Source organism: Vanellus vanellus, assembly GCF_965231255.1.
Source record: "Vanellus vanellus genome assembly, chromosome: 1".
Taxonomy (NCBI): Eukaryota; Metazoa; Chordata; class Aves; order Charadriiformes; family Charadriidae; genus Vanellus; species Vanellus vanellus.
In genome coordinates, this window is record NC_138905.1 from 150,578,727 (window position 1) to 150,604,986 (window position 26,260).

Here is a 26,260-nt window from a genome sequence, read left to right on the forward strand (position 1 = left end):
ATTAATTGCATGGTAGGATGTTACCAGCTTGGGTTTGGTGCTTCGGAGTTTGAGTTCTTCCAGGGGGTCAGGCGAAGCAGCGGGTAAATGTCTCGACCTGTTGAGGCTGCAGGTGAAGAGATGGCTAGATGGCAAGAGCAAGCGAGTTTGGTCTAATATCTGTTTCCTGGTGGATGTTTGTTTGTGTCATAACCATCGCATAATTCAGCAAGGCTGGCAGCGTCTGCTCAGGAGAAGCTTCTGGTGAGGGCGGCAGGGGAGATGGCAGGGCAGGTCCCAACTGGGCTTGGCAGAGCCCCTCTGGGGGAGCTTGCTCCAGGTCTGCCTACACTACGCCTGGCTCTAGCTGTTGCTAACAGTTCATCGCACCAGTGCAACAAACTAATGTTTAATACAACTTGCATGTGACTTTGTGTTGGCTGTGTTGAGTCAGACTTGCTGTGTTTTAACTTTCCAAAACCTTCAAGTGCATTTTGCTGCTTCTTGAAACCACTTCCAAAATACGTAAACCAGCCCTGGCCCGTGCCGGCAGCGTTTGCAGGAGTCCAAATTCCAGAATGGAAGGGGCCAAAATCCGATGCCTAGGAGGCAGGGCTTCCTAAATTGTTCTGCAGGCACTAATCCATCCTGAAGTGCGTTTCTCGTTAAAGCTGAACTGGGGAAGTAGCGTGTGGTGTTCCACCCAGGGGGTTCTGATGCATTCCTTTTGAATAAATTTATTGCTGGGTAATTTCTATGTGACAGGAGTATATCAGGCGACAGCTAGAAGAGGAGCAGCGGCACTTGGAAATTCTACAGCAGCAGCTGCTCCAGGAGCAGGCCATGTTACTGGTAAAGCACTGTATCTGTTTTGTTCAGTAGCTATAGGATCCATTTATCCGGCCAGTCCTAGGCTTCCCTTAGTCGGGCACAGCTGCACTGACAGTATGACAACAAAGGAGCTTGATTTAAAAAGCCATTTATGCTAGCGTTGTGGGCTGACAGGCACATATGAGAAGTGCTGTATGGTCACACTGCTGTCTGGGCAGTAAGAGGAGGCTTTATGTTAAAGTGGAACAGTTCTGGTGTGGTGGTCGAGTTTCTCAACAGACCTTGGCATTCAGTGAAGAACTAGAGTGCTTACGTTGCAGATCAAAAGCACACATGATATGTAAATCCACCCTGGGATACAATGGCCTAGTGTTGGTCTAAATCATTGTTTTATGAACTTCACACTGGATTTAGTATAAATAACTCTTTTTTTTTTTTTTTTTCCTGTAATAAAAATCAGTTTTGACATAACTCTCCAATCATATGAAGCTTAGCAGTACACTCTCAACTTTCCCAACACGAGACACATGCCATATTGGTCTAACTTAGCTCTTGGCTACACTTTAACAGTGAAATTAAAAATAAATTATATAAAGAAAAAAAAGCAACAACAACCAGAAAGGTGCATTTTTAACGGGATGGATAGGGACACATCCACCATACAGTCAGTATCATGTCTTGAATTACTCACGCATTCTCTCAAAGGAATACAGATGGCGAGAGATGGAGGAACACCGACAGGCGGAGCGTCTCCAGCGCCAGTTGCAGCAGGAGCAAGCCTACCTCCTGTCGCTGCAGCATGATCACAGGCGGCAGCAGCAGCAGCAGCAGCAGCAGCAGCAGCAGCAGCAGCAGCAAGAAAGAAATAAGCAAAGCTATCATACCCCCGAGCCAAAATCCCACTATGAGCCTGCTGAAAGAGCGCGGGAGGTAAGTCCTGCTTGTGGGCAGGAATCGGCTGCCTGCTCCTTTGCCCCTGTCTGTTGGCGTCGTGGTCACTGTGGTTCTGCTATAGTACAGTCGGAGGTCAAAGCATCACTCATGAGAGGCAGGTTATTTGAAAATGGTGGTTGCTGGTTTCCAAACCCAAGGGATACTTCTGAGTACTTCTGCTGCAGTCTTTGGAGTTCAGAGTTTTGAGGTATAAAGGGTGGAAAGAAATTCTGGAAGGCTGCAGGCTGAGGGGACCTGGTTTCGGAAGCCTCACATCAGGAACTTAATCTCATCTGCACTTCATCAGACATCATCCTGTTTTCACAGGAAGCATTGGTGCAGTTGGCGATCTGTGTCTCTGGCAAGTACTGGCGATTAGAAATTGGGAAGCGGTCGGAAAGCATGAACCTATGAGGGATGCTTGCACACAGCACCTGTTCACGTATTTGGTGCCTTAGCCCATGCTCTTGGAAACTTCCTTCTCATTACACAAATCCGAATTTCATTAGTTTCATTTTTGAAGTGTTAAGTATTCTCTTCTGAGATCACATCCTGCTCTTATGAAACTCTTTGGTGCTGCCTTCTTGGACTTTGGGCATTCACAAGTCGATCTGAAATCATCAGAGTGCTGTTTGTTTCAGTGAGTGGTCCCCTGCCTTCGCTGGTCCACGGGTAACATTGCTAAGCAAGTAATTGCTTCTTTGATGCATACTTGGCTCTCTTTCAGCAGTCTTATTCTTACGTTTCCCTTGAGCACCGTGCTGCCCACAAACCACTAGACTGGGCAATACTGGTCAAAGCTCTTAATAACATTCATCACCAGCATGTGGGAACTAGGTAAATACATTTGGAACAAGAACAAAAAAATCCTTGGGGCTGTTGAACATGATAAAATAGCTTTCGGTCCACCTTTGTCCACTAGTGCTTCATTGCCTTTGAAGTATGGCTGTTTGGGCTTGGGGAGCACAAACTCATTTACTTGTAGATGCTGTTGTCCAAGTTTTTCATAAACCCTGTTTGTGCTATCTCATCCATTCCTCTTGGTCGCTGAAGTATCTGGTACGTCTCTCTCTCCTGGAAGAAGTTCAGACTTGTCTGGTATGTGGTGCTGCAGGCATGGAACCAGCCCTCCTGTCCTTGCTCCTGGCCCGCCTCAGTGAAAGCACAGTGCCAGTCCAGCACTCCTGTTCAACCTGAAGGCTAGCTTTGGAGGGATAGAATCATAGAATAGTTTGGGTTGGAAGGGACCTTTAAAGGTCATCTAGTCCAACCCCCCTGCAATAAGCAGGGACATCCTCAACTAGATGGGTTGCTCAAAGCCCTGTCTAACTTGACCTTGAAATTTCCAGGGGTAGGGCATCTACCACCTCTCTGGGCAACCTGTTCCAGTGTTTCACCACCCTCATCGTAAAAAATTCCCTCCTTTCTATCTAGTCTAAATCTTCTCTCTTTTAGTTTAAAACTATCAACCCTTGTCCTGTTGCAACAAGCCCTGCTAAAAAGTTTGTCTCCATCTTTCTAATAAGCTGCCTTTAAGTGCTGAAAGGCCACAATAAGGTCTCCCCAGAGCCTTCTCTTCTCCAGGTTGAATAAACCCAACTCTCAGCCTGTCCTCATAGGAGAGGTGCTCCAGCCTTCTGACCGTTTTTGTGGCCCTCCTCTGGACCCGCTCCAACAGGTCCATGTCCTTCTTATGGGCTCCAGAGCTGGATGCAGTGCTCCAGGTGGGGTCTTAGGAGAGTGGAGTAGAGGGGCAGAATCGCCTCCCTTGACCTGCTGGCCACATTGCTTTTGATGCAGCCCAGGATACAGCTGGCTTTCTTGGGGTGCAAGCACACATTGATGGCTCATGTCTAGTTTTTCACCCACCAGTACCCCCAAGTCCTTCTCCACAGGGCTGCTCTTAATCCCTTCATGCTCCAGCCTGTATTGATACCAGGGGCTGCACGCAGAAACATCTCTGTTCCTCGTCTCCCATTTTCCTTTCAGAGTTGAAAAAGGGAGAAACTCCTGAAGATTCAAAGTGTTACATCCTTTAGCAGAACCACTGACTCAGCTATTTTTCTATTGTGGTCTTTTTCTTTTGTAATTACTCTAGCTAGAAGGAGTAAAGTGAAGGCACAGAAAAATTGAGTTATTAGTCAGATCTTCCCAGGGATTGCTGTGTACGTGTGATAGGAGTATAGCTATGATATCTTGGTGCCTGGCAGTGGGAGCAACACCAGTTAATCTTAAAAGCAGGCATTAACTCTAATGTCATTCTTGACATTGGACTTGGAGCGAGTATTCTGCGCCTCATACTTTCTGCTCTCTGCAGAAAGTCTCTATCTGCGGAGATGCTGACCATCAGGATGATAAGCCAAAGTGGGCTAACTTTCCTGCTTGGCAAAGTCTAATGGGGATTAGGCTGGTTTTTTTTTTTCCTGTTCCAGTGGCAATGGGGATTAAGGAAAAGGACTTCAAAGATTGGCTCTGGGAAACAGTGGGAAGATTAGAGTGAGAAATGCAGCTAAATACTGTTTTCTGGTCCAGACAGTTGGATGACTGGAACAGGGCCTGTTTCTATCCTGGGATGCACTGGTTGTCTCCTTCCCACCTCTTGCCTGGTTTTAAGGACTTATGGCTCGTGCAGTCTGTGTGCTTTGTGGAGGAAACCTCCTATCGTCTACAGCTAGAGAGGTTGAAAGCCTTTTCCTTCAGACATAAAGACTTGGGGCTTTTCTTTGTTCTGTTCGTAACAAGGAGTCTGGCCTGTTTTTTCAACTCTAAAGATGGCTCTGTGGAGTCGAACACGGTGGTGAAAATGATTGTATGGTGAAGATGCTTGCCTCCATTATTGTTGTATTTCCCTAGACATGATGTATTTTGTGTAGACCTGGCAGGAGCTGGTCTGCTTGTTCCCATAGGCAAACTGTTACTGTCCTCAAATTTTGGAAAGCAGAGGCAGATTGGGTTTGTAAAGCATCCTGGCTAAGGAGTCCTGGAAGCTTGCCTCTGTCTTCTGGCATGGGTATATGAACAGCCAGTCTCTCCAGACCATCACTGCTAGGGAACAATTAGGAAACCACCCCAATACTGGTTTTGTGCTCCAGGTGCAAGGGTTAAAGCAAATCTTGTGAGTAGCATCTCAACAAATGAAATCAGCCTAAGCTGCCAGTTTGATCTTTCTTTGACGCTTTGATAAAGTGCTGAGAATTCAGTGTTCCTCAGCGGCAGCATCCCTGGCAGAAACACACAGGCTGCCCTGATTCCAGCAGCAGACTGTCTTAGGAAATGGGAGGATATTTCCTTTCTGCCTTGAGCCTCCCTCCATCTCTTGCCCTTCATACTGCTCACTTTGTTTGCAATGCTGTGGCGTTGGAAGAGGCGATATTTCTGCGTGGGGACCTCACTTGATGTTATTCTGAGGTCTGAGAACTTTCTGGTTTAGTCTTCTCCTTGAAGAGCTCTCTAGATTAGTGTACGATCACTTCTACATGTTCTTGAGAACCAGAAACAAGCTGCTGGGGCTGTTCTCTGCAGCCTGTGAGGTTGTTTTGGCGACTATCTGATAAGAGAGAGGATGACCCGTCCTGCAGTTTCATACCTAAAGGTGAACAGCCTCCAGTGTTACCAGGTAGAGAAGCATATCCTATCTCTTCTTGCACTGCCAAAGAGACAAGCACAGGAGAGGAGATAATTAAGTAACATCGGTTGAGTAAGGTGGGTAACTACAGTAAGGGATAGCAATGGGAAACGTACTTTTATGTTGTGAAGTTGTTTCTGGTTTCACATATCCTTTTGTCTCGGAGGAAAATACTAAGTAGTTTAGGCAGAAAGAAGCCTCATAATGGTCTTCATCATATCACTTCACATCTTACTATCTGCTGTAACCTCTTGCCTAGTATGGTTTTTCCATATTGGCTTACTTGGTACTTTGGTGCAGTTCACTCTGTGTTTTACATTGCTGGTGAAAGTGGTAGGGAAAAAATCCTGCCAAGCCCCAAATGTATTTGGTTTCTTTATGGTAAGGGAAAGGTGGTAGTCACCTTGATATTTCTGCTGTAATTGGTTTTATTGACTCTAGGCTTAATCTGCATTTATTTTCGCTTAGGTGGAGGAAAGATTTAGAAAAACTAATCAGGGCTCCCCCGAAGCACAGTCTAAACAGATGGGCAAAGTGTTGGAGCCACCAGTGCCTTCAAGATCAGAGTCCTTTTCCAATGGAAACTCAGAACCTGCTCAGCCTGCCCTGCAGAGGCCGATGGAGCCCCAGGTAAGTGCACAGGAAAATCTCAGTGAGCCTGGAGGAAATGCAGAAGTCCCAACATGTTTCATTCACATTTGCAGATCTTGGCACATAGAAAGTCCTGCGTAAAGGGTAGCGCTGTTATGCAGAGCAGTTTATTTGGCAGATTTGCTCTTTATCTATTTTTGCTTATTTTATTGATAAACTGATAGATTTGTGGGTTTGGTGTGGTTTTTTTTTTAATATTATAATTACATTACAGCTGTTGCATTACTATTATTGTCTGTGCAACAGAGGAATAGTGGGCTAAATACTGGTGACAGTTACAGTACACTTTTACAGTTCAGAATTTGATCTGTGCAAGATACTTACTACCAAAGACGATGCTCAGGAAAGAAGTGAGCTGGCTTAGTTTTTGAAAATTCTTGCGGAAAAATCTAACTAAACAAGTGGTTTTTTATAGTACGAGCACTACTTCAAAGAGATTTACAAAACATGACTAAGAAAAGCAAGTTTGTTGTCAGTAGGCTTACAGTTGCTAAATAGAGCTCTGTACCACCCCTGGAAAATCAAAAAGAGGTTGAAACCATTGAAGCTGTGCGGCTGCCATCATTCTGTTGTTTTCTAATGAAGAGCTTCCAGATCTTGGTATCTGTACCTCTCATAGGAATTACAGCATGGATTTAAAAAGTAACCTTTGTCTAAAATTTAGACATAGCCCATAAATTCGGAGTGCTTTAGATACGCTAAATTAAACAGTATAGTTCTGCATTCAGTCCCTCTGTTTCCATGCAGAATTTTCTTCTCCCAAATTAAATCTGCTGGTGACAGTGCAAGCTAAAACCGTCCCTGATTGTGACTAGGTATTACAACCCTTCTGGGCAACAGGAGAATTTGAGCAGACGGGAGAGTGGGAGAAATCAGGACAGAACTTCATCTCTTACTCATTAATTCCTGGCTTTTATTCAAACCTCTATGACTATTTCAAAATATTGGACTTGTATCTTCATGCTCTCTGTGCCAGTTACTTTTACAGTCTGGTCTTCCACTCATATTAAGGATAATCATATTCTTCAACAGCTGTGTGTATTAAAATTGAGGAAATAATAATCATATAAAAAACAAATACAACCAGCCTACTGAAACTGGGGTTGAAAGCAAAGGTTTGCTTAATTATCAGGTATGAAAGCAGTGTGTTCCTCAGTTGTGACCTTTCCTCCTCCTTAGTTTCAGAAATTAACTCTGAAATGAAGGTTTATACACAAGGAGAGAGTAGGCTGAAGGATCAATATGAATTTCAATGGAAATCCCAACAGAGTTCTAACTCTTGTGCCTTCTTAGTATGTGTAATTGAATATGTGTGCGTGTACGTGCGTGCTTAGTTTGTGTATAAATATGTATATATGTACAGTATATGGTACATATATGATGTAAGTATAATATGCATTGTACATATATATACTATATACAATATATATTACAGGTTTTTTATATATATTGCAATGACTGTAAAGGAATAAAGGCTTTTGTGTTATGGTCTTTCTCCAAAAGTTTGGAACTGTATCTAGTTCCTAAATTTATTAGGTAACATAAATGTTTGTCACTTTGCACATTTTACAGCATTCTTTAATTTTGTACATTTCTTCAATTGGATATCCACTTCAAATTTCCCAACCCAGCAGTGCTGCCATGAGACCTGACCAAAGCCCACTGAAGACCAGGGAAGAGCAGGCAACTTCTGTCTTGAGTGGCCTTTGGGCTCAGGTTCATGGTGCGGATATTAGGTCGCCTTTTCTGCCGGGCACCAGTGTATGTGTATGTGGAGAGCGTATCTCACAAAAAGTGCATATGTGCTGTATTTTCAGTCTGTTACGTTCTTTGGGCGCTTGCCTTGCTTTTAAGTGCATTGATTCCACCCCACGCTTACCTAATGCCATAACCAATTTGTCTCTGCCCGCCCCACCTGCCTTTATTCTGTGTTAATTGGAAAGCCAGTTATACTGAGCGCATTGAATGTTTTATGTTTTGTTTTCTTGTAAGGTACAGTGGTCCCATCTGGCATCTCTCAAGAACAATGTTTCCCCTGTCTCGCGATCCCATTCCTTCAGTGACCCTTCTCCCAAATTTGCTCATCACCATCTTCGTTCCCAGGACCCATATCCACCTTCACGCAGTGAAGTGCTAAATCAGAGTTCTGACTCTAAGTCGGAGGTACCCGACCCCACCCAAAAGGCTTGGGCTAGATCAGACAGTGACGAGGTGCCTCCAAGGGTAAGGAGTAGAAAGACAGATGTGTGCTATTTTTTTATTATTAATTACTTTTTTTTTAAGGATGTGATACCCTGGGCACTGGGAAGACCGTGCCCTTGTGCCAGCATTGGTAACAGTATTTTGGAAGGCAGATCATAATGTAGGTATTCAGCCAACGGGTTAATGGTAACCAACCTTAAGTACAATATTGAAGCTTCATATAAAATTGGCAATGATTTACAGAATGCAGCTATTTCAGAGAGGCAATTTATTATGCAAAGTTAACAAATCATTACTATATTCAGGAAAGAATTAAAAATATCCCTGAGGTTATTGCTCAGAGTTAATTTTTCTCTTCATCTGGTATCAACCCAAACTATGAATCATGCACATATTTAAAATTGAGATGGAACTGAACAAAAAGGAAACATTCAATATATTTCCTCTCCTCTCTCCCTCCCACCCCCCCTCCCATCCACTGGGATTTGCTTCTTCTGAGTATATTCTTGCTCCCCCACCAGTCTTTGCCTTCTGCTGATCCATTCCCGGGCATTTGTTTGGTTCCCCTGAGCTTATTCTCCTAATTCTCATGCTGTTTCAGCAAATTGCTTTGTGCCTCCCCTGCTTCAGTCCAAATGCCATATTCTTTTTAAATGTCTCCGTAGTTGGAGGGTAGCGGGGTGTGTATGTGTTCGTGTGGTAACTATTCAACACTCCTTAATGTTAAGACTCAACTTGAGTTCTCTTCAAAATCTGAACAGCATCCCAACTAAGGCTCTTGGTTTTATGGGTGTTTGTTTATTGCTTTTGGTCGTTGATGCTAGCTTCGACTTAGAATAAGTTTTGTTAAAATCTTAAGCATACATTCTGTAGCAGAAGAGGTTTAATCATCTTATCTCTCTTCTCTTCATGGGTTTAACACAGCCTCTTTTCTCCCAAGGTACCTGTGAGAACAACGTCCCGATCACCAGTCCTGTCCCGTCGTGATTCGCCGCTGCAGGGCAGTGGTCAGCAAAATAACCAAGCCGGTCAAAGAAACTCCACGAGGTTTGTAAGCCTACATGTCCTTGCTTTTCCTGTGTTGAAAGGGAAAGGCTTGTGGAAAGCCCGGCAGCTTCAGAGAGCTTTTGGCATTGTCTGTTGGATATGAAAGGAAGACGAATTTGGATCCCTTTTCAGTAATGATTAATATTAATTTTCCTTGGTGTATCATTGCGTGCCAGCAAACAATGGCAGAGTTTCTTCTTCCCTCTCCTCCTTGGAGTTGCCTGCCCTGTAGCTTTTGCAATAATTTCAAAATATCCTTAAGATTACTGAAAAAAATGTGGCCATTCACGAACACTTTGCCTTTTGGTGCAACAGGTCATCTTGGGTGTAGTTGTGGGGATTACTGGCAGCAAAAGTGTTTGTAATGTCTGAAGCAAACTGATCTCAGAAACTTTCTTGCTTCTCAGCCAGAACCAGACTTTAGGAGAGGGCGAAGCATCCATGAGCTGTGACACTGAGCATCTGAGGTCAGGAAGGGGGAGAGGAAGGGGCTGGTTCCAGAGCTCAGCAGACACTGTGGACAGGCCACCCCTGAATTGGCTCAGTGGACAGGGGTAAGGTTATTTAAGAGGGACAGGCAGTGCTGGCTTTTTGGCTAGTGCTTGGGTGGCCAGGGTACTTCTGAGCCAATTTCAAACCTGCTGCGTGCAGGCTGAGAGAACTGTCCACTTTAGGTTAGGTACATAAGAATGGCAGGTAGCCAATTCCAAATAAAAATAATAGATTGCACCCACCTAAAGTTGTTTGGGTTTGTTTTTTTTTTACCGTCCTAAATATGGTTGTAGGTATTTCAAAGGGAGCCACTGCCTGGGTTGTGCAGCATCACTTAATGCCCTCAGCTCAGTGTTAAGTGCTCTTTCAGATGAGTTATTAGCAAAACACTGAGGAAGAGTGATGTTCAAGTTAAGAAACGGGAATCTGAAACTTAAGTGTTGTGACAAAGACTTTCCTCCGTCCCCTGATACAGCAATATAGAGCCTCGTCTGCTGTGGGAAAGGGTGGAGAAGCTCGTACCAAGGCCGGGCAGTGGCAGTTCTTCAGGTTCAAGCAATTCTGGCTCACAGCCTGGCTCCCACCCCGGCTCTCAGAGTGGGTCTGGAGAGCGGTTCCGGATGAGATGTAAGTCCTTCCCCCACCCTTTGTAACATCATGTTTCTAAGTTTATCGAGTTGTGCAACACTCAGTAATGAAGGATGATAACCCTCACTGGGAAAGATCTTTCAGCACGCAGTATCAAAGATGGGTTAGCTTCCAGTACCCCCCTTGGCTGTATGTCCTTGCTTGGGAAAGACAGTGGACAGTGGGTGCAGAAGTTGACGTGAAAGCGTTTCGGTGATCTCTGATTCATGTTCAGTCACTGCTGCATTTTCCCATGTGCAAACAGCCCAATCTCCATGCTCTCACAGCTCCCTTCCTCCTACATGCAAGGGCACCTTTCGGTGCTTGTTGCCTTTTACCTTGGTGGTCGCTGAAGGTGTGCGGACTGCTACAGATAGGTCTCAGCTGGTGTACGTTGGATGCTGGTGTAGGTTTTTTCAGCTTGTGGCCACACTCAAGTTGCCCTCTGTGATTTAAAACTGTGCGACAGTTTACTTTGGCTTCAGTCATAGGTCCGCTATACAGATCACAGCTTATGATGGTTTTTGTATAGTCCTTCAGGGACAATGCCATAAAGAACCAGTAAAACTTATGTCTTGCTGTCAGGCAGTGCCTGATAGCCTTCTCACCTTTCTTCCCCACTCCAAAGTGAAGTAAGAAAACATATTTTAGCTCCATGCTTAATCTGTTTTGTTCTGTGTTCCTTTCGGGGTCTTGATACATGCAGCATCATCCAAATCAGAGGGTTCACCATCGCAGCGTCATGAAAGTGCACCTAAAAAGCCTGAAGAGAAAAAAGAAGTCTTCAGACCTGTCAAGCCTGCTGTAAGTTGCATCCACTTTCCCCTGTCCCTCAGCTATTTCAGGTAGGGCCACCAAAAACACAGTGTGAGCTTCCATTCATGATGCCATTGGGGGTGAACTTCAGCTTGAGTTGGAGTTTGTATCTGTGAGCACAGCAGCATGTCCTGGGCTCTGCAGTTGCCTGCACGCATCACAGTACTTTAAACACTAGAATTTGCTCTGCTTCTGGAATTGATTTCTGCTCTCCGGTCTTCTTCCTTCCTAACCTTTGCCTTTCTCTCTTTCAATCCTGTGCTTCCTTCCTGGGGCTGGACCAATGATCACGCATTTGACCTGAATGTGCCAATGCTGGGCTGAATGGTGCAGGGAGAAGTGGTAAGATCTTAAATTGTTGCTATTTTCTGTGAAAGATTTCTGACGTTTTCTTTATCTGACTGCTGTTACAGTTGATTACAGCTCTATGTCCAGTTGTATCTGCGGGATCGCAGTGGGCTTTCACAGTGTTTCCAACTGTCCTTAAAACTTTTTTTGCTTGCCTTTCTGATAACTGCACTAGCACCCAAATCTCTCAGTTAAAGCTGCTTTCTTAAAGACACATAGAGGTTGGTCCTTCACTTCTGATAGTATAACATGTGAAATATTTGCCATAAACTGTATTCAGCTAAATAAAGCATAAGTACACAATTAAGAACAGATTGCTCTGACTGCAAATCTGGTTTGCCCACACTCCAAGCTGCAGACAGAAAAGCAGCTTATGGCCCATACTGTTTGATAGTCGTGTGCAACTGAGCTGGTGCTAATGAATCTGACCTCTCAGGTGAACTCCTTAGCACGGATCCATGCAACTGGAAATGGATCAGAAGGTTTCAAGATCAGTTCTCTGCGACTGTGCCTTGGGTGGCTCAATAAGTCTTAGGATCTTTCTGCTGCTTTGCTCCCTAGATTTCTTGTGATGGATGTTATTAACCTGCAAAGTTTAGGAAAATGTCAACCACTATGTGAGAGTGGGTCCGGGTGCTTGTATGTGTCCTTCAGATGATATGACGGCATCAACAGAAGTCATAATCAGGATAGTTTGGATTCAGAGTATGCATGTATATTTTTCTATAATATGGCAAGGCCTCCTTAGGTTGATTCTTTTGGTGCTTTAATTTATCAGAAAGTGAGTTTTGGTAACTATCAGGAATGAATAAATTGAAAGAAACAATACTGCTGGGGTTATGGAAACACAGCAGTGAACAAGTGATCAAACTTGGACACTAATCCAGCGGGGTTGTCTTGAAAACTCTTCTCATCATTGTAACATCAGTTTTTTCCTCCCTCTCCTGTCAGGATTTAACTGCATTGGCAAAGGAATTGCGAGCGGTAGAGGATGTGCGACCTCCGCATAAAGTAACGGATTATTCATCCTCAAGCGAGGAGTCAGGGACGACAGATGAGGAAGATGATGATATGGAACAGGAAGGAGCAGACGAATCTACTTCTGGACCAGATGATGTTCGAGCAGTGTTAGTTCTCCTAACAGTATTTTGTTTCTCTTTTCCCTCTTAGGGAATTGAAGGAAAAGGACATTGGGTATTGTGGTTTGTATGTTAGTTCTTTCAGCTTACAACAATCTATGAGCAAGACGCAGCAACCTTGTATGTTCACATTTTTAAACACCGAGGGTAGTCTTTTCAAAAAGTAGGCTTCTATAAATTATGTCCATTCCCTCCTCTCCCTTGATTTGTTATAAAACAAGAAGTGATGTTTAACAAACTCCTGATTTTTTTTTTTTTTTTTTTTAATAGAGAAGCTTTTCTAGGCAGGTTATGTAAATATTCCACTCTGGTCGCAATGTAAACTAATACTGTGTGTGCCTTGGTGCAGGGCAGCGAAAGCTAGGGCACAAGTGCTATTATCTTACTCCAGTTATTTCTTGTCTGGCAAATAGGTCAACATTGAACTTGAGCAATGGTGAAACAGAGTCAGTGAAAACCATGATCGTCCATGATGATGTGGAGAGTGAACCTGCCTTGACTCCTTCTAAGGAGGGCACCTTAATTGTCCGACAGGTATTGCTTTTCCTTCCCTGTGCAGTGCTGCACCTTTTCTGTGCTCATTAACCCACTCGCTCATTCACCCATGCTGTTTCTACATTATATTTGTTGTTCGTATTATCAAGACACAGCTGTAGTGAATTTCAGATGAGCAAGATGTTTGATGCATGCAAAGAGGAGAGTTAGCCCTTCATCCCTTGCTACTGTTCTGCATGCTTTCCAGTGACACCCATGGCAGCACCATGCAGAGTACCTCAAAGTCTGTGGGAGAGAAGGGTAGAAAAGCTGCAGATGTGTGGAGCAAGTACCTGGAGCAAGAACGTAGTTTAGTTTTACCCTAGGACCAAACGTGGCTCTCAGGAGCGGGGCTGGGAGGGAGGCTGGGGGGGAGCATTTAGGGTTTTTTTTTAAATTGTTTGGAACCTGTAGTTGAGGGCATAGAGGCCACCCAGGTAACACACACATACGCACACGTACGTACAAATTAATGTAACAGTCAGTGTGGGGGAATGGAGAAGCAAAATAGGTGGCGAGGGAGAGAACGTGGACAGAGCTAGAGCGCTGTGTTGTTGCCATTGATTCTGAAAATATTGCATTCTTGTGCCTCTTGAAAGATAATGATACCCTGCTTTTAAATGAGCTCGTGTGTTAATGAGCGTGCTAGCTTATAGGAGTTTCCTCGGTAATCGCATTTCTGAATTTCACAACTGAATGCCAATTTCTTAATTGAGCACTCTGGTTTGAAAATTAAAATTTCATGCTTATTGTTTTAAATAGTTAGCTGAAGGCATTCACCAGACAGTCCAAGCTTGTATCTGTATAGGATTTAAGTTAGTTTTAAACAAAACAATAGAGGAAGAAATTCTCCCCCCACCCCCAAAAATGTGCTTGTCCGCATTGTGGTGGAAGACTTACCAGCGCAGTTACTCCTGTGTTAATTAGTGGAACTGGCTGTGCAAGTCAACCACATTAACTAAGCTTTCGCCTGCCAGAATAGGTGGGAATTTGCTGAATTCTAGAAGCTCTGCCCACTTTCCCTTTCCATCCAGGCATCAAGGCATGAATTATCAACTTATTTAAAAAAAAAAAAAAAAACAAAAACCAAAACCAAAAAACCAACAACAAACAAATAAATAAATGTTAACAGGTAGGAAGAGAGTGAGGGAGAGAAGGAGAGAGGTTGTTAGAGATATAGACCTTTAAGCAGCACTTGAGCAAGACAAGTGTGCCTGTTTTTTCTACAGAGTACAGTTGACAAAAAGCGTGCCAGCCATCATGAGAGCAATGGCTTTGCCGGTCGCATTCACCTCTTGCCAGATCTCTTACAGCAAAGCCATTCCTCCTCCACTTCCTCCACCTCCTCCTCCCCATCCTCCAGCCAGCCGACACCCACCATGTCCCCACAGACACCCCAGGACAAGCTAACTACTAATGAGGTATGTCTTACACCACAGCTGGCTGCTTTCGTAGGGTTATAGCAGCATTGCCTAGTAGCTAGTTTGCAAAGGAACTCCAGCCAATCTCCCCTGCTTTTTTTTTTTCCTGTCACCTTCGTTCCCACCCCCCAAATAACACATTTCAGTTCTGTGTAAGCAGCCCCTAACTCTAGAGCAGTCCCACGCCAAACTTGCCAGTTTACTATTTTTTGCTTCCTCTTAGTGAGTCATTAATTGCATGGCGTTCGTTTTAAACTAAACTTGACTACCGCATTTTTCAAGCCAATACTCTTTTATTTTTTTAATTCTTTTTTATTCCGGCAGCAGGCTAATTGCAAGCAGTGTGCCTCTTAAAAAGTAGTGGTTAATTTTGGCTTTGGCGGTAAAGCCTGGGCTAGTAACTCCACACCTATGAGGAGCTGCTTGTGGAAACTCACCCTTTGGGAGAGGAAGCAGCTGTGGAGGGATTTTGCTCTTTGAAGCTTGCCACGTGGGCTGGGTGAACAAATCAGGTGTTGCCTGGGAGGGTTGTAAAAGCCTGGGGTATTGTTGTTTTGGAATAACGAATGGGGGAATATCTTCGGGTTTTTTCCAAGTATGCGTGTACTCTGAAAAGCAGCTGTGTAAAGACGACTGTTCTCCACCAGCGCTGGTTGTGTCCAGGTGGAGAAGCAAGGCTTCGCTGCGGGGGGAGCTCCCTCTTGCTGTCCTGGGCTGACGCTGGGACAGCGCCTTCCCTTACTGGCCAAGCGCTGGTGGGCAAGCCCTCTTCTTCACGTGTGTGCAACCCCTCGCCGCAGAGGAGATGCACAGGTGTGAACGAAGGGCGTCATTCGCCCCTTACCGACCCTAGCAGTAAGCGAGGAGCCCGGCGAGGTGGCTCCGCTCCCGGCTGGGTGGCCAGCCTGGCTTTTTGGGAGAGCCTCTTTCTGTATGCAAGCGGGAAGGGTGCAGGGGGAGCAAAAACTCGGTGAAAAGAAGCTGCTGCTTCTCAGGCTAGAGCCGTCCTGCCGTGTAGGTGTGCAAGTGCTGTGACGAGAAGGAGAGGTTGCGGTGAGCTGGGTAGGCTGATGGCAATGCATGTGTTTACCACAGGATCAAAAATGCTTCGGAGCCACGTAGCAGGAGGGGGGGTGGGAGGGTTTCCTCCTGGAAGTTCGGTTGGCATAATATTTAATTTTTGGCTATGCTTCATTGGTCTTTGATCTTTCTAAAAGCACAGTCTTGTAGGTTATAGAGATCAGTTGATTGATCCAGAGATATGCTTGCTCATTACTTTGATCTAAGCAATAAAGCAGGGCTCAGTTAACTCAGTTTGGGAAACGGAGGCTGTGGCTGTCGCTGGTGGCAAAGGAGCTATTGAGCTGTGCAGGGGAGCGATACACTCCTAAGACCCATTGTTATTTTTTCTGCAGAGGCTTAGAAAGATCAGAGGTTGAAGATTAGCTGATGATAAAGAAGTGTCTCTAACTACGTTTGCATAAAGCTGAGCAAAACCCCAGTATTGCTTGGTATAACTTACCCACATGCACGCCCTTTATAAGATACACTTTTTTTTTTTCCCCACTTGTCCCATTCTGCTTCAGTATGCAATGTTGTCACTACAATACTAAACTGGCAAGGGTTTTTAAGTCGTTCCATTTCCACTTTTAACAGTTCATTGTTTCACTTGTCTTCTTCCTTTCTTTATGTTTTTTCATGTTTAGACCACATAACTCAGCAAGCACCAGTGATTTTATCCACTACATATTCATAGCTTCATATCACCGTTTGCTACACCTTCCACACTAATGAGCCCCTTTGTTCGATACAGGTTTAATATGTTGCTTTGTCAAATAAAGGTGGAAGAACCTGCTGCAGCTTTCTGGCAAGAGGCTCAGGTTAAACAAAATAGGGAGAATGAAAAGTAGTGGACATCGAAACATAATCCATTGTAGAAGTGAACGCTTGATCCCAGATGGTTCTGATTTTGTTGCACAAGCCAAGAGATCAAACTTTGTAATTTATTAAAATAGCTCCCTTTAGGAGGTGCTTCATAAATTCAAAAGTCGTAGGTAGTGGACAGCTTGCAGATAAGATAGTATACATACATTTAAGCAGATTTTTTTAAAAAGATACATTCCCTCGCTTTATGCCTTATTGTAGTGGCCAGTCCTAAAAAGCTTCGCTAGCAGATGAGGTGACAGGGATGACGATTTAGCTAATTATATTTTGCTGTAACACATGCAATGTGCATATGTATCTAGTTCAGGTGTGCTGCCTGCAGTGCATTGTGTATCTATAAAAGAAGTATAAAAGCTTGGGGAGGCTCTGTAGCATAATTCTGTAGTGACTTAAAAATGTTGGTTGTTGTTATCCGTGCTTTTTATTGTCATTAATATTAATAAAGTTGAAATTTACATTGCAGACTCAGTCCGCTAGTAACACACTCCAGAAACACAAATCTTCCTCCTCCTTTACACCTTTTATAGACCCCAGATTACTACAGATTTCTCCATCTAGTGGGACAACTGTGACTTCTGTGGGTAAGTAAAGTAGCTGAAGATGACAATTGAAAAAGGGTTCAGTGAATTCAGTGGCTCTTTAAAGTACTTACAAATGTTACCATCATGCTTTTTATTTCATTTGCAACGGATTGCATAGTTTATTTCTTTTTCCATTTACATTTCTTACAAAAAGAAAGACTTGCTCGATATTCTCAGTTACTGATTTGGGTTGTATGGTGTAAAGAATATATAGCTGGAATTTAGCACTTGAGGGATATTACATGCGCTTTACTTTTCTTTTTTTCAGTGGGATTTTCTAGTGAAGCAATGAGATCAGAGGCAATAAGGCAAGACCCTACGCGGAAAGGATCAGTTGTCAATGTGAATCCCACAAATACGCGGCCACAGAGTGATACCCCAGAGATTCGCAAATACAAGAAGAGATTCAATTCTGAGATACTGTGTGCTGCCTTATGGGGTAATGCAAACCTGTTCCTCTCTTGCCTCCTGCACTTCTGAAATGCAGACGTGCCAGTATGAGCTTACGGTCTTTGAGAATGTATCTCTGAAACCTTAGTTGTTTCTCCGCATTTATTCAATGCGTGTTTCCATCTTTTGATTGCAGGAGCTGATTACTATTATGCTGCTTCTGCTTTGACATAATTTCCCACTGCTGTATATGTGCTTCTGATTCAGACGTGCACGGTTCAGACTTCATTCAGCTGTTCAGGATGTTCTTTTCTCTCTAGCCCCCCATCTCTAGCCGTGTTTGGGAACTTGTGGACATCTGTGCGTTGTCCACCTGGTGCACATAGGGTATTCCATTTGAAAAACAGTAATTTTCTTGAGCCTCTTGCTGATGTATTGTTGCAGAGCTTGATTAAGATGTTTCATAAGATGACTTTCCACCCCAGTCATCAGTTTATATAGGAAGGAAGAGGGAAAAGAGAAGGGTTAGGAGGGACGTTTTCCAGTGTGAGTGAGATTGTGGCTTGGTTTCGTTAAGAGTGGTTAGTGCAGGAAGAAGCTGGGTATGGGATGTCAGCTGACCAAGTGTGTCTCGCTTTCTTGTCACAAGGGGTAATTTATGTCAGTATCAGACAATTAGTCAGGATCCTACACTGCTGAAAGGGCTTGTTGCCTGCCACAATGCGGAATCACTGCTGCAACACCCAGCGAAAGCTTTTCTCTGCTGTGTCATTTACTTCTTGGGCAGAATCTATGGGGCCACCTGATTTTTTTTCATTATCTGGATGTTAACAGTAATGCTTGTGTATATTATGTACGTATTTATCTAGTATCCCTAAACTTAGCAGACTGTAAATGCACGTGCATGCCATTTTAAGAGCTATGAAGAAGAGAGTTGGCCATTCCCCTGAGTCACATGATGATTGTATAGGTAACACAGTGCACTTTTCTTGTTTACATTTTCACAGGTCTTTACAAGGTTTTAGTTCTTTTGGGGTTATTTCCAGCATTTCTTGTTTCTCATAACGGCACTGTTGTCCTGTCCTTCTTGCCTGCAAAGCCATGTCAATTAAATAGCTCTCCTGATACCTTATCTTGCTTTATGCTGTTTTCTTTATTTCCAGAATTTACTGGTAAGAATTTTTACCCCAATGCTATTTCTGCAGGTATTCATATGAATAATTCTCTGATAAAGACTTGTGCAAACGTAAACTTTCAGGCTGTTGAAAGGGCCAAGGCAGAGAGAAATCGTATGGGATCAGTAAAGATTACTCATAATTTCTCTGATCTGCCTTGTTTTGCCAGTAGCAATTTGTGTTAATGGTTTTATATTGCTTTGATCTATGTATCTGACTGTTACAGTGATTTAAAGTATAGGTGTAAAATCCTAGAGGTTTAATCCTTTTTTTTTTTAACAGCTGTAACAAAGCACTTCCTTGTTGAACGTTTAGGGCCAAACTGGTGGTGAAGCAAGCTGATACACATGCTTATTTCTTGATAAGGTTTACCTTCCTTTACCCTTAAGCAAATTAAGCCATTTCACGGTGATGTTTCTTACTCAAAAAGTGCGGGGCTTGCTTTACTTTGTTTTGCTTTGCCTTTGCTGGTGGTAATGCCATAGTATCTGGCAGGTTGCTGATTGCATCAGGTCGGCGATGCTATTTCTTCTAGTTCTGAGTGGTGAAAGTACAATGTTAATGACATGGATGCAGTAGCATAGATCTTTACACCCAGCCTGTACTTTTTCAGGAAGCATTTCCATTTGTTTGAAATACCAGAACCACTTAATTGTAGGATGGTGGTGGAAGAGCTTGGCTGGCTGTGAATACAGACAGCACCTGCGTTTTAAAATACAGGCACTGCTCGCCACCAGCGTACTGCCTCATTAGCTTCATCTCAAAATGCATGTCACTGAGGGAAGGGGACGGACGCGCGTGTTAAACTCGAAACAGAAACAACTGTGCCACAAAGGCGGCAGCGGAGGAGGTGAGGGTGGAGGCGGGAGCAGTTGAGCCCCAGTGGGCAGAGGGGAAGGGACTGTGAGGGAGCAGTCTGCATGTGGCTTTGCTTGAGCTGTAATCCACGCTGAAAAGAAATACAAAAATGCATGTCGAAGCTGGATCACTGACAGCTTTAGTCAATGGGTCCTGGAGCTGCAGGCAGGAGACTGAGCGCCGAGTGCTACCTCGGCGGGTTTGGTGCTGCCGCAGCCAGCGCTGAGCCCTGTCTCAGTGCGGGCCACGCTCCCCCTGCTCCCCGCTGCCCCTTCCCAGTCTGAGGATGCCTCCCAGTATGGGAGATGGGTTGATGTGACGTGCCCCCAGTGGGCTGTGGGATTGGAGCCAGTGGGTGCAGACCTGGGTAGGGGATGCGGAGGTGGGAGGAGGTCAGGAAGGGGATGGAGGAGGTGTCAGCAGCTGAAGGAGAGCCCAGGAGGGCTGCAGGCCCTCTCCCAAGGCAGGCTCTCCTGCCGGCGTCCGAGGGCTCTCCTGCTTGGAGGAGGCAGAGGAGTAGCAGAGCAGCAGATCTGAGCAAAGAGACATGGTGGTTTCAGGGGACTGCTGGGACTGCTGGTTTCCTCACTGAAAAGACAAGAGGGACAAAAATGGAGATGCGTGATGGTTTCCAACCTCTCCCTGGGCTATGTCTGTTTTTCTCATCCAGCCAGAAGCTTTTCAGATTGCCCCCCAGCACTAGCAGCTCAAGACCCTTCCCTATCATTACCTCCTCCTGGCTGCTGCTCTGCTCCCCCCTAACACCCGGTCCCCATTGGGAGACACCTCATGTCCCCTGAGTCAAGGGGGACATGCCCTCCCTTTTGCAAACCACTCCCATGCCTGGTAGCTGGGGTAGTGTTTAGGTAGCGCTTCTCAACCTTGTGAGCAATGCCCTTTTTTGACGCTGTGAGAAGGCATGTCCCTGCTATAGATGCAGACCGCACCGAGGTGCAGACTCCTGTGCACTGGGCCCATGTGCTGCATTAGAAAAGGTTCATTATGGGATCAGCCCAGATGATACATCCACTGGCACCAGTATAGTTATATCGGAGGATTAATTGTCTGACTAGGGATTAAGGCCATTAAGCAATATAGCTATGATCATCTTGTGTGAGTTTGGCTATTCTCATTTCTCTATTTTGTTATGCTTAAGGATGACAAGTTTTACATTGGGATTGCAACATAGAAGTCTAATAAAGCGAGTCATGCATTTGGTTTGATTTCCATTCCCTGTACTGTATCTGACCTGTCTCTGCACAATTTGTGGGGTTCTAGACTGAAACAGTATTGCAAATAAATTGTCATGAAGTTTAAGAGTGATAATATAGTAACAGATTTTTAAAACTTAGTCTCATGTATATGTATTTATTACTAAAAAAAGTAATCAATTTTAAATACTAAGGGTTTGTAGACTCTTGGAAAGTCTTCCAGTGGATGTGCGGACCTTTGTAGAAACTGGCCTATTGACTTCTCTCATCTGTATTTGCTTGATCTTTAGGAGAAATCTGTGGAATCACAAGATTACTATAATTCCTCTAGTTTTAACATTCAGATGGAAAAGACTGTTGGGAAACTGAGGACCAACCCTGTGCCTATCCTTTTTCAGGAGGGCTGTACCACAGTCTGTTTCTCCCAGTGGAGACCAAGCCCCTACCACGGCTTTTTTGCAATGTCCTTGTCAAGAGCATCCTGTTACCACCCCCTCTGCCAACAGCTAATACGTCTTCAGAATACATAAGCTTGGGTACCACTTTGTGCTTCACCCCTCTTCTGGCATCAGCATCCCTTTTTGTTTGGGAACTGGTGCTCTAGAAAGCTCTCCATGGTCTACCAGTCTCTCTCTTGAACACTGCAATTTCATGTCACTAGTCACTGCAGGCAGCCTCTACATCACGAGATCTTTTAGACTGTAGGCAGCTGAGACACCCAACCAGCAGTGGTTAGACCTGCTTGAAACAAGACAGTTGCTATATCAAGCATCAGTTCATCAGAATATGTGGAAAATCTGCCTACTAACTTGGATCTCTGTTTTTGTTTCTTCTAGGAGTGAACTTGTTAGTGGGCACTGAAAGTGGTCTGATGCTGCTAGACAGAAGTGGTCAGGGGAAGGTTTATCCACTCATCAATCGAAGGCGATTCCAGCAAATGGATGTACTTGAAGGGCTGAATGTCTTGGTGACAATTTCTGGTAAAGTTAACTTTTCAATGTGATGTTTTTCCCCGTTTGGCATGGCCTGGCAGAATGCTTTTCTTGGCAGCCTGTGTGTTGAGGGGGAAGTCCTGACTTGACTGAAGTCAGTGGGTTTTCCATCATTTCACCTCTCTGAGTCTACAGTTTGTTTATGCAAGTGAATAATTTTCCACACAACAGCCTGTGCCTGCTTGCACCCTGTCCTTCCAACTGTGGGGTGAACTTTAAAAAGGATGCATGGGTTTGGGGGGAATGTCCAGCTTTGGTTGTTTGGTCAGTGTTTGGGAGCTAGAAGTTAATGTTTTGTGAAATTTGTAAAAATGCCACTCTCCCTCTGTCATGATTACTTTCAACCTGGCCTCTTTCTAACCAAAACATGGATTTGCTACTTGGTTTTAAAGACATCTTGTGTGTTAAAATCTATAGACCGGGAAACGCTCTTGCGAAATAGGGAAAGAAGAGTGATGTGGAGTAAATGTGTGTGTTTGAGAGAGGGGGGGAGTATGTGGAAATTACCAGTGCGAGAAGGCAGATGGGTGCAGCTTTGGCCCTTGTCTCTCACCGAGTGCGACTGCAGGTAGCAAAGCAGTGGGAGGTGAAGGGCGGTGGTGATTGTTGTGTTTGTTTTCTGTGCACTGATGAAAAATGTGTTTTATGAAGCTTGAGGTTCCAGACTCTTTGGCTCCAGAGAGTTATTGCATAAAGTTATCCTGCTGTTAAGCAACTTGAAGTGGTGCACTGTTAATCTTTCTTCACAGGTGTCGTTCAGCCATTCGTCTTTCCTTTTGTTTTAGTTTGTTTGTGAAATCAGCCTTTGCTATGCTGCAGGTATTTGACAGGGAGAGGCTGTTAAATGAGGCTTTTCACAGTGGCCCCTGTGTCGTTTGGAGCCACCCAAAATTTTGTTGAGGCTCCACAGCCCCTCTGACTCCACTGGGGGAGCTCTCTGTCTCTCCTAACACTTGTGCAAAAGGACCTAGACAATTTAATGCAACTTAATGCATTAGCAGTGTTATGCTACTACAGGTCCAAAGAACCGTGCCCATGCTGGTGTCGTCAACATGAGACTTCATTTCTGTCTAGAAAAACCGTATTTTATTGGCATGTTGCTTGCTGCCTTCTCAGCTACAGCTATGCTGTGAAAACTTTAAAAAGAAGAGTCGAGGGTTTAAAAAAACACAACCTGCTATGTGTCCTTTTGATGTCTAGTGCTGTGTGTTAAAATGTAAGCTTTTCGAAAGGCACCATTTGATAGTTTATTCTGTAGTAGACCTTATAAACAAAAATATTGTGTAATCCAGCTTGTGTAAAATCTGTTGGTTTGAAGCATGCCCTACACAGACGACAAGTGTCTGTGATTCAATCTTGTGTGTAATTGTTTTAGGTTTATTTACGTTTGCGTCAGTCACCATCCAGAATACCCTGACACATCCGTTTTCTTTGTTTCCTTCAAAACTATTGCTTCCTCTGTGGAGACACGCTACATTAACCCTTAAGAAATTGGCTGATCTTTGACTGGTTTATGCCTTCGTCTCTGTCCCATCTGCTGTGTTTTATGGGAGGTTACTGGAGTACGAGGCAGGAAAGAGGCATGCCTGCCCACCGAGAGGCAGGGCGGGGGGACCAGACTTGGTGATACCGTGGTGCTTTTATGCTCAGGTCTCCTGTACCTTCCTGTTCCGCCTTCTGCGTTGCAGTGCTCAATTTAAGCCACCCTCATGCTGGACTTCTCTTAGTGTCTTTCTATTTCTAGTGAGTTGCTCCACCTCTCCAAGCAAACTGGGAACACTGACAGGGGGATGTGCTTCTGCAAATGGTGTGTTTTGGCAGCTTGGTTACGGAGCTGCCCCTGAGCTTTGTCCCAGGACTGCTATTGCTCTGCTCTGCCGGGAGCATTGTTCAGCTCCCTACAGCACTCTCAGCCGTACGTTCCCTCAGCTTTTTTGGGAAGTGATGTGCTGTGAGATAGTGAGCTTCTACAGCTGGTACAAGAAAGCTTTGCAGGTCAAAGCAGAGTAGTTAATCTGTTCTTCAGTTCATACTGTTGGGAGGCAAAAACATAGTTCCAGCTGCTCAGATAATACAGTGCTGAGAGTCATAAAAATGCTGGAGGAGAGAGCGGCGACGTGTATACAGAACACGCTCTGCTTGTGGCTCCCTGGGGGTTTTGCCAGCCCAACAGGCTGATGGTGACACTCAGGAAGGTAGGAAGGGATGACAGAGTAGGAGAACTGGTTGGAAACTGCCTGCTTAATAATGAAAAACCACAGCGACAATAAAACCAAAAACTAAATACAGGAAAAGGGACTTTGCATTTGAAACTATGTCTGTGGGAGAAACAGAGCTGAGAGTTCTCATATAAGTCACTGGCTGATCAGTTCATGTGAGGGCTGGAGCAGAGTTTTTCTTTCTTATTTCATGACCATAACAATGAGACCAAAAAAAAAAAAAAAAACCAACCAGATTTTTGAGAGCTGTTTAAACTGACTGGTAGAGATTTACAAGCAGAAGGATCTAATCCCCCCACTCCCGATCTGAACATTAAGAGCAGCATAAGTTGTTGAAGTACATGCATAGCCATGTTTATATAATGAACCAGTCCTGCTCTTTTCATGTGAGGCTGCTGAAAGGCAGAGGAATTTCCTGTCTTGTGACTTTCCTTGTGGTCTAGACACTAAAATACAATGGGAACACACTTGAGATATTTCTCTGTTGTTTTCAAAAGTGTTTCTGGTTGGAGAGAAATACACTTGTGCACATCATGTGAACAAAAAAAATAAAAAAATATTAGCCACGTGCTGGGAAATTCCCACGTGTACTGTTTGTTCTGAGTCTTCAAGTTTGACTAAGCTACTGGGGAACCTAAAGCCATGGAAATAATTTGAGGGAGAATTTGTCTCCCAGTGGATAGGGACTTGTGATTGTTTTAAAAACATGCAGTGCATTGTACTGACCTTGAGCCCTCCGAGCTCTTACTTGCCCAGAACTTCAGTGCCTTCTGGTCTGGATTATGTTCCCTATTTTTCAGTGTTTCTAAAAGGGCCCTTGTGGCTATAGTTTACATTATTTTCATGGGAGGACCTTTCCTTGGTCAGATGTGGGACTTCTGGGAATATTGTTTCCTGCTCTAGTCCCTTTTCCAAGTCTTTCAAAAGCTACAGGAGTGGTGGGGCTTTATCCCTTTATGAAACATGGCTTAGTAAATATGAAGTCAGGCAATAAATCAGGGTGCTCATTTACTGCCAAATCTGCTGCCACATTTGTAGTGGGGATAAACAAAGGAGAGTGCAATGTTACTTCACATTTCATTTCATGCCATCAGAGCAGAGGGGCTTTTAAAATAAAATAGCAGGTCCAGTATTAGAAAATGGGTCTCCAATTCCACTTTCAATTTAAGCTCAGTGAACAGATTTTTTTTTTTTTTTTTTTTACTTTGAAACTGCCTCCTCTCTTCCTCCTGCCCTTCCCCATCCAAGTAATCACAAAACATCTTTTAGTCTGTGCGTCTTTGTAACGGAACGGCTTGTGGCGCTGGAGTCCACGGAGCAGCCTGTTGGCAAGCTTTGCTTCCCCGTGTGCTGCCCCAGCCCCTGCAGATGCTTTGCCCTCTGTTAGGGGATCCCCTGCGCCAGGACCCCAGTGTGGAGCTGGCTGGGCACAGCAGGGTGGTCTCAGCGCTCAGGCTGCTTGTCCTACTGCAACTGGTATCTTTTGATGCCTTACACCCATCCCTGTCTCCAAAATGAAGAGCCAGCTGACAACTGCTCCGTCAGTAGGCATCATGTGAAAACATAAAAGACAAATTAAAGACGTTAGCTAAACTCTATAGCTATATCTGGCTGGCAGGCTTCCGGGTGGACCATCCTGACAGGTCATGGCTTTCTGCAGCGTAGACCAGTACTGTGTCACTTGACCAGCCCAGCAGTGACTGCAGTACAGGTCTTCCTCTCAGCTCCAAGGGCCGTGAAACACTGTCCACAGCCACCCGACTGCCTCACCATGGCTGGTGAAGCACTAGCATGGAGCTACCCCACTGACAAGTTGAGTCCATGAGAGCATCTCCTATTTCCTTTCCTTGCACAAAGACCTCTTGGAGCCTTATTAAATGGCTCCTAGTCAAAGCAGGGATGGTCTCTCTTCTTTGTCTCCAGCTTCATCTGTGGGACTGTAATGGCTTTGGGCAGCAAAGCAGCTGGAGGAAGGAGGATGCAAGCTTTGAGTATGTGCATTTAGGGCCACCTTCTCGCTAGTTCAGCAAATGATTTGTAGGCCTATAGTTGTTAAATAATCACTGATAAACTTTATCACGAGCCTTACGCTGTGTTCAAAGAAGCCTTCTCGCGTTGAGAGTTAAGACTCTGAGCTGTATTTTGATGACTGTGGCAGATGCATTGTCAGTTGAAGATAGGGCAGCCTGGGCAAGTAGATTCTCTCACCTGTGGAGAAGCAGCACCTCTTGCAGTTTCTGTGTGC

General features: G+C 44.5%; 1 protein-coding gene across 2 annotated transcripts in view; it reads left to right on the forward strand.

Annotated features, from left to right (window-relative positions):
- Positions 1-26,260, forward strand: part of MAP4K4 (mitogen-activated protein kinase kinase kinase kinase 4) — a 165,863-nt gene that overhangs the window by 130,004 nt on the left and 9,599 nt on the right. Inside the window, exons 14-25 of one of the 2 annotated variants that reach the window (XM_082480565.1) lie at positions 745-831; positions 1,516-1,740; positions 5,837-5,998; positions 9,162-9,268; positions 10,236-10,387; positions 11,094-11,191; positions 12,503-12,678; positions 13,104-13,224; positions 14,454-14,645; positions 17,053-17,170; positions 17,439-17,609; positions 21,641-21,784. In XM_082480565.1, the coding sequence (XP_082336691.1) occupies positions 745-831; positions 1,516-1,740; positions 5,837-5,998; positions 9,162-9,268; positions 10,236-10,387; positions 11,094-11,191; positions 12,503-12,678; positions 13,104-13,224; positions 14,454-14,645; positions 17,053-17,170; positions 17,439-17,609; positions 21,641-21,784 (1,753 nt within the window). The remainder of the gene's footprint in view (positions 1-744; positions 832-1,515; positions 1,741-5,836; positions 5,999-9,161; positions 9,269-10,235; positions 10,388-11,093; positions 11,192-12,502; positions 12,679-13,103; positions 13,225-14,453; positions 14,646-17,052; positions 17,171-17,438; positions 17,610-21,640; positions 21,785-26,260) is intronic. The other variant, XM_082480566.1, reaches the window with a different exon arrangement.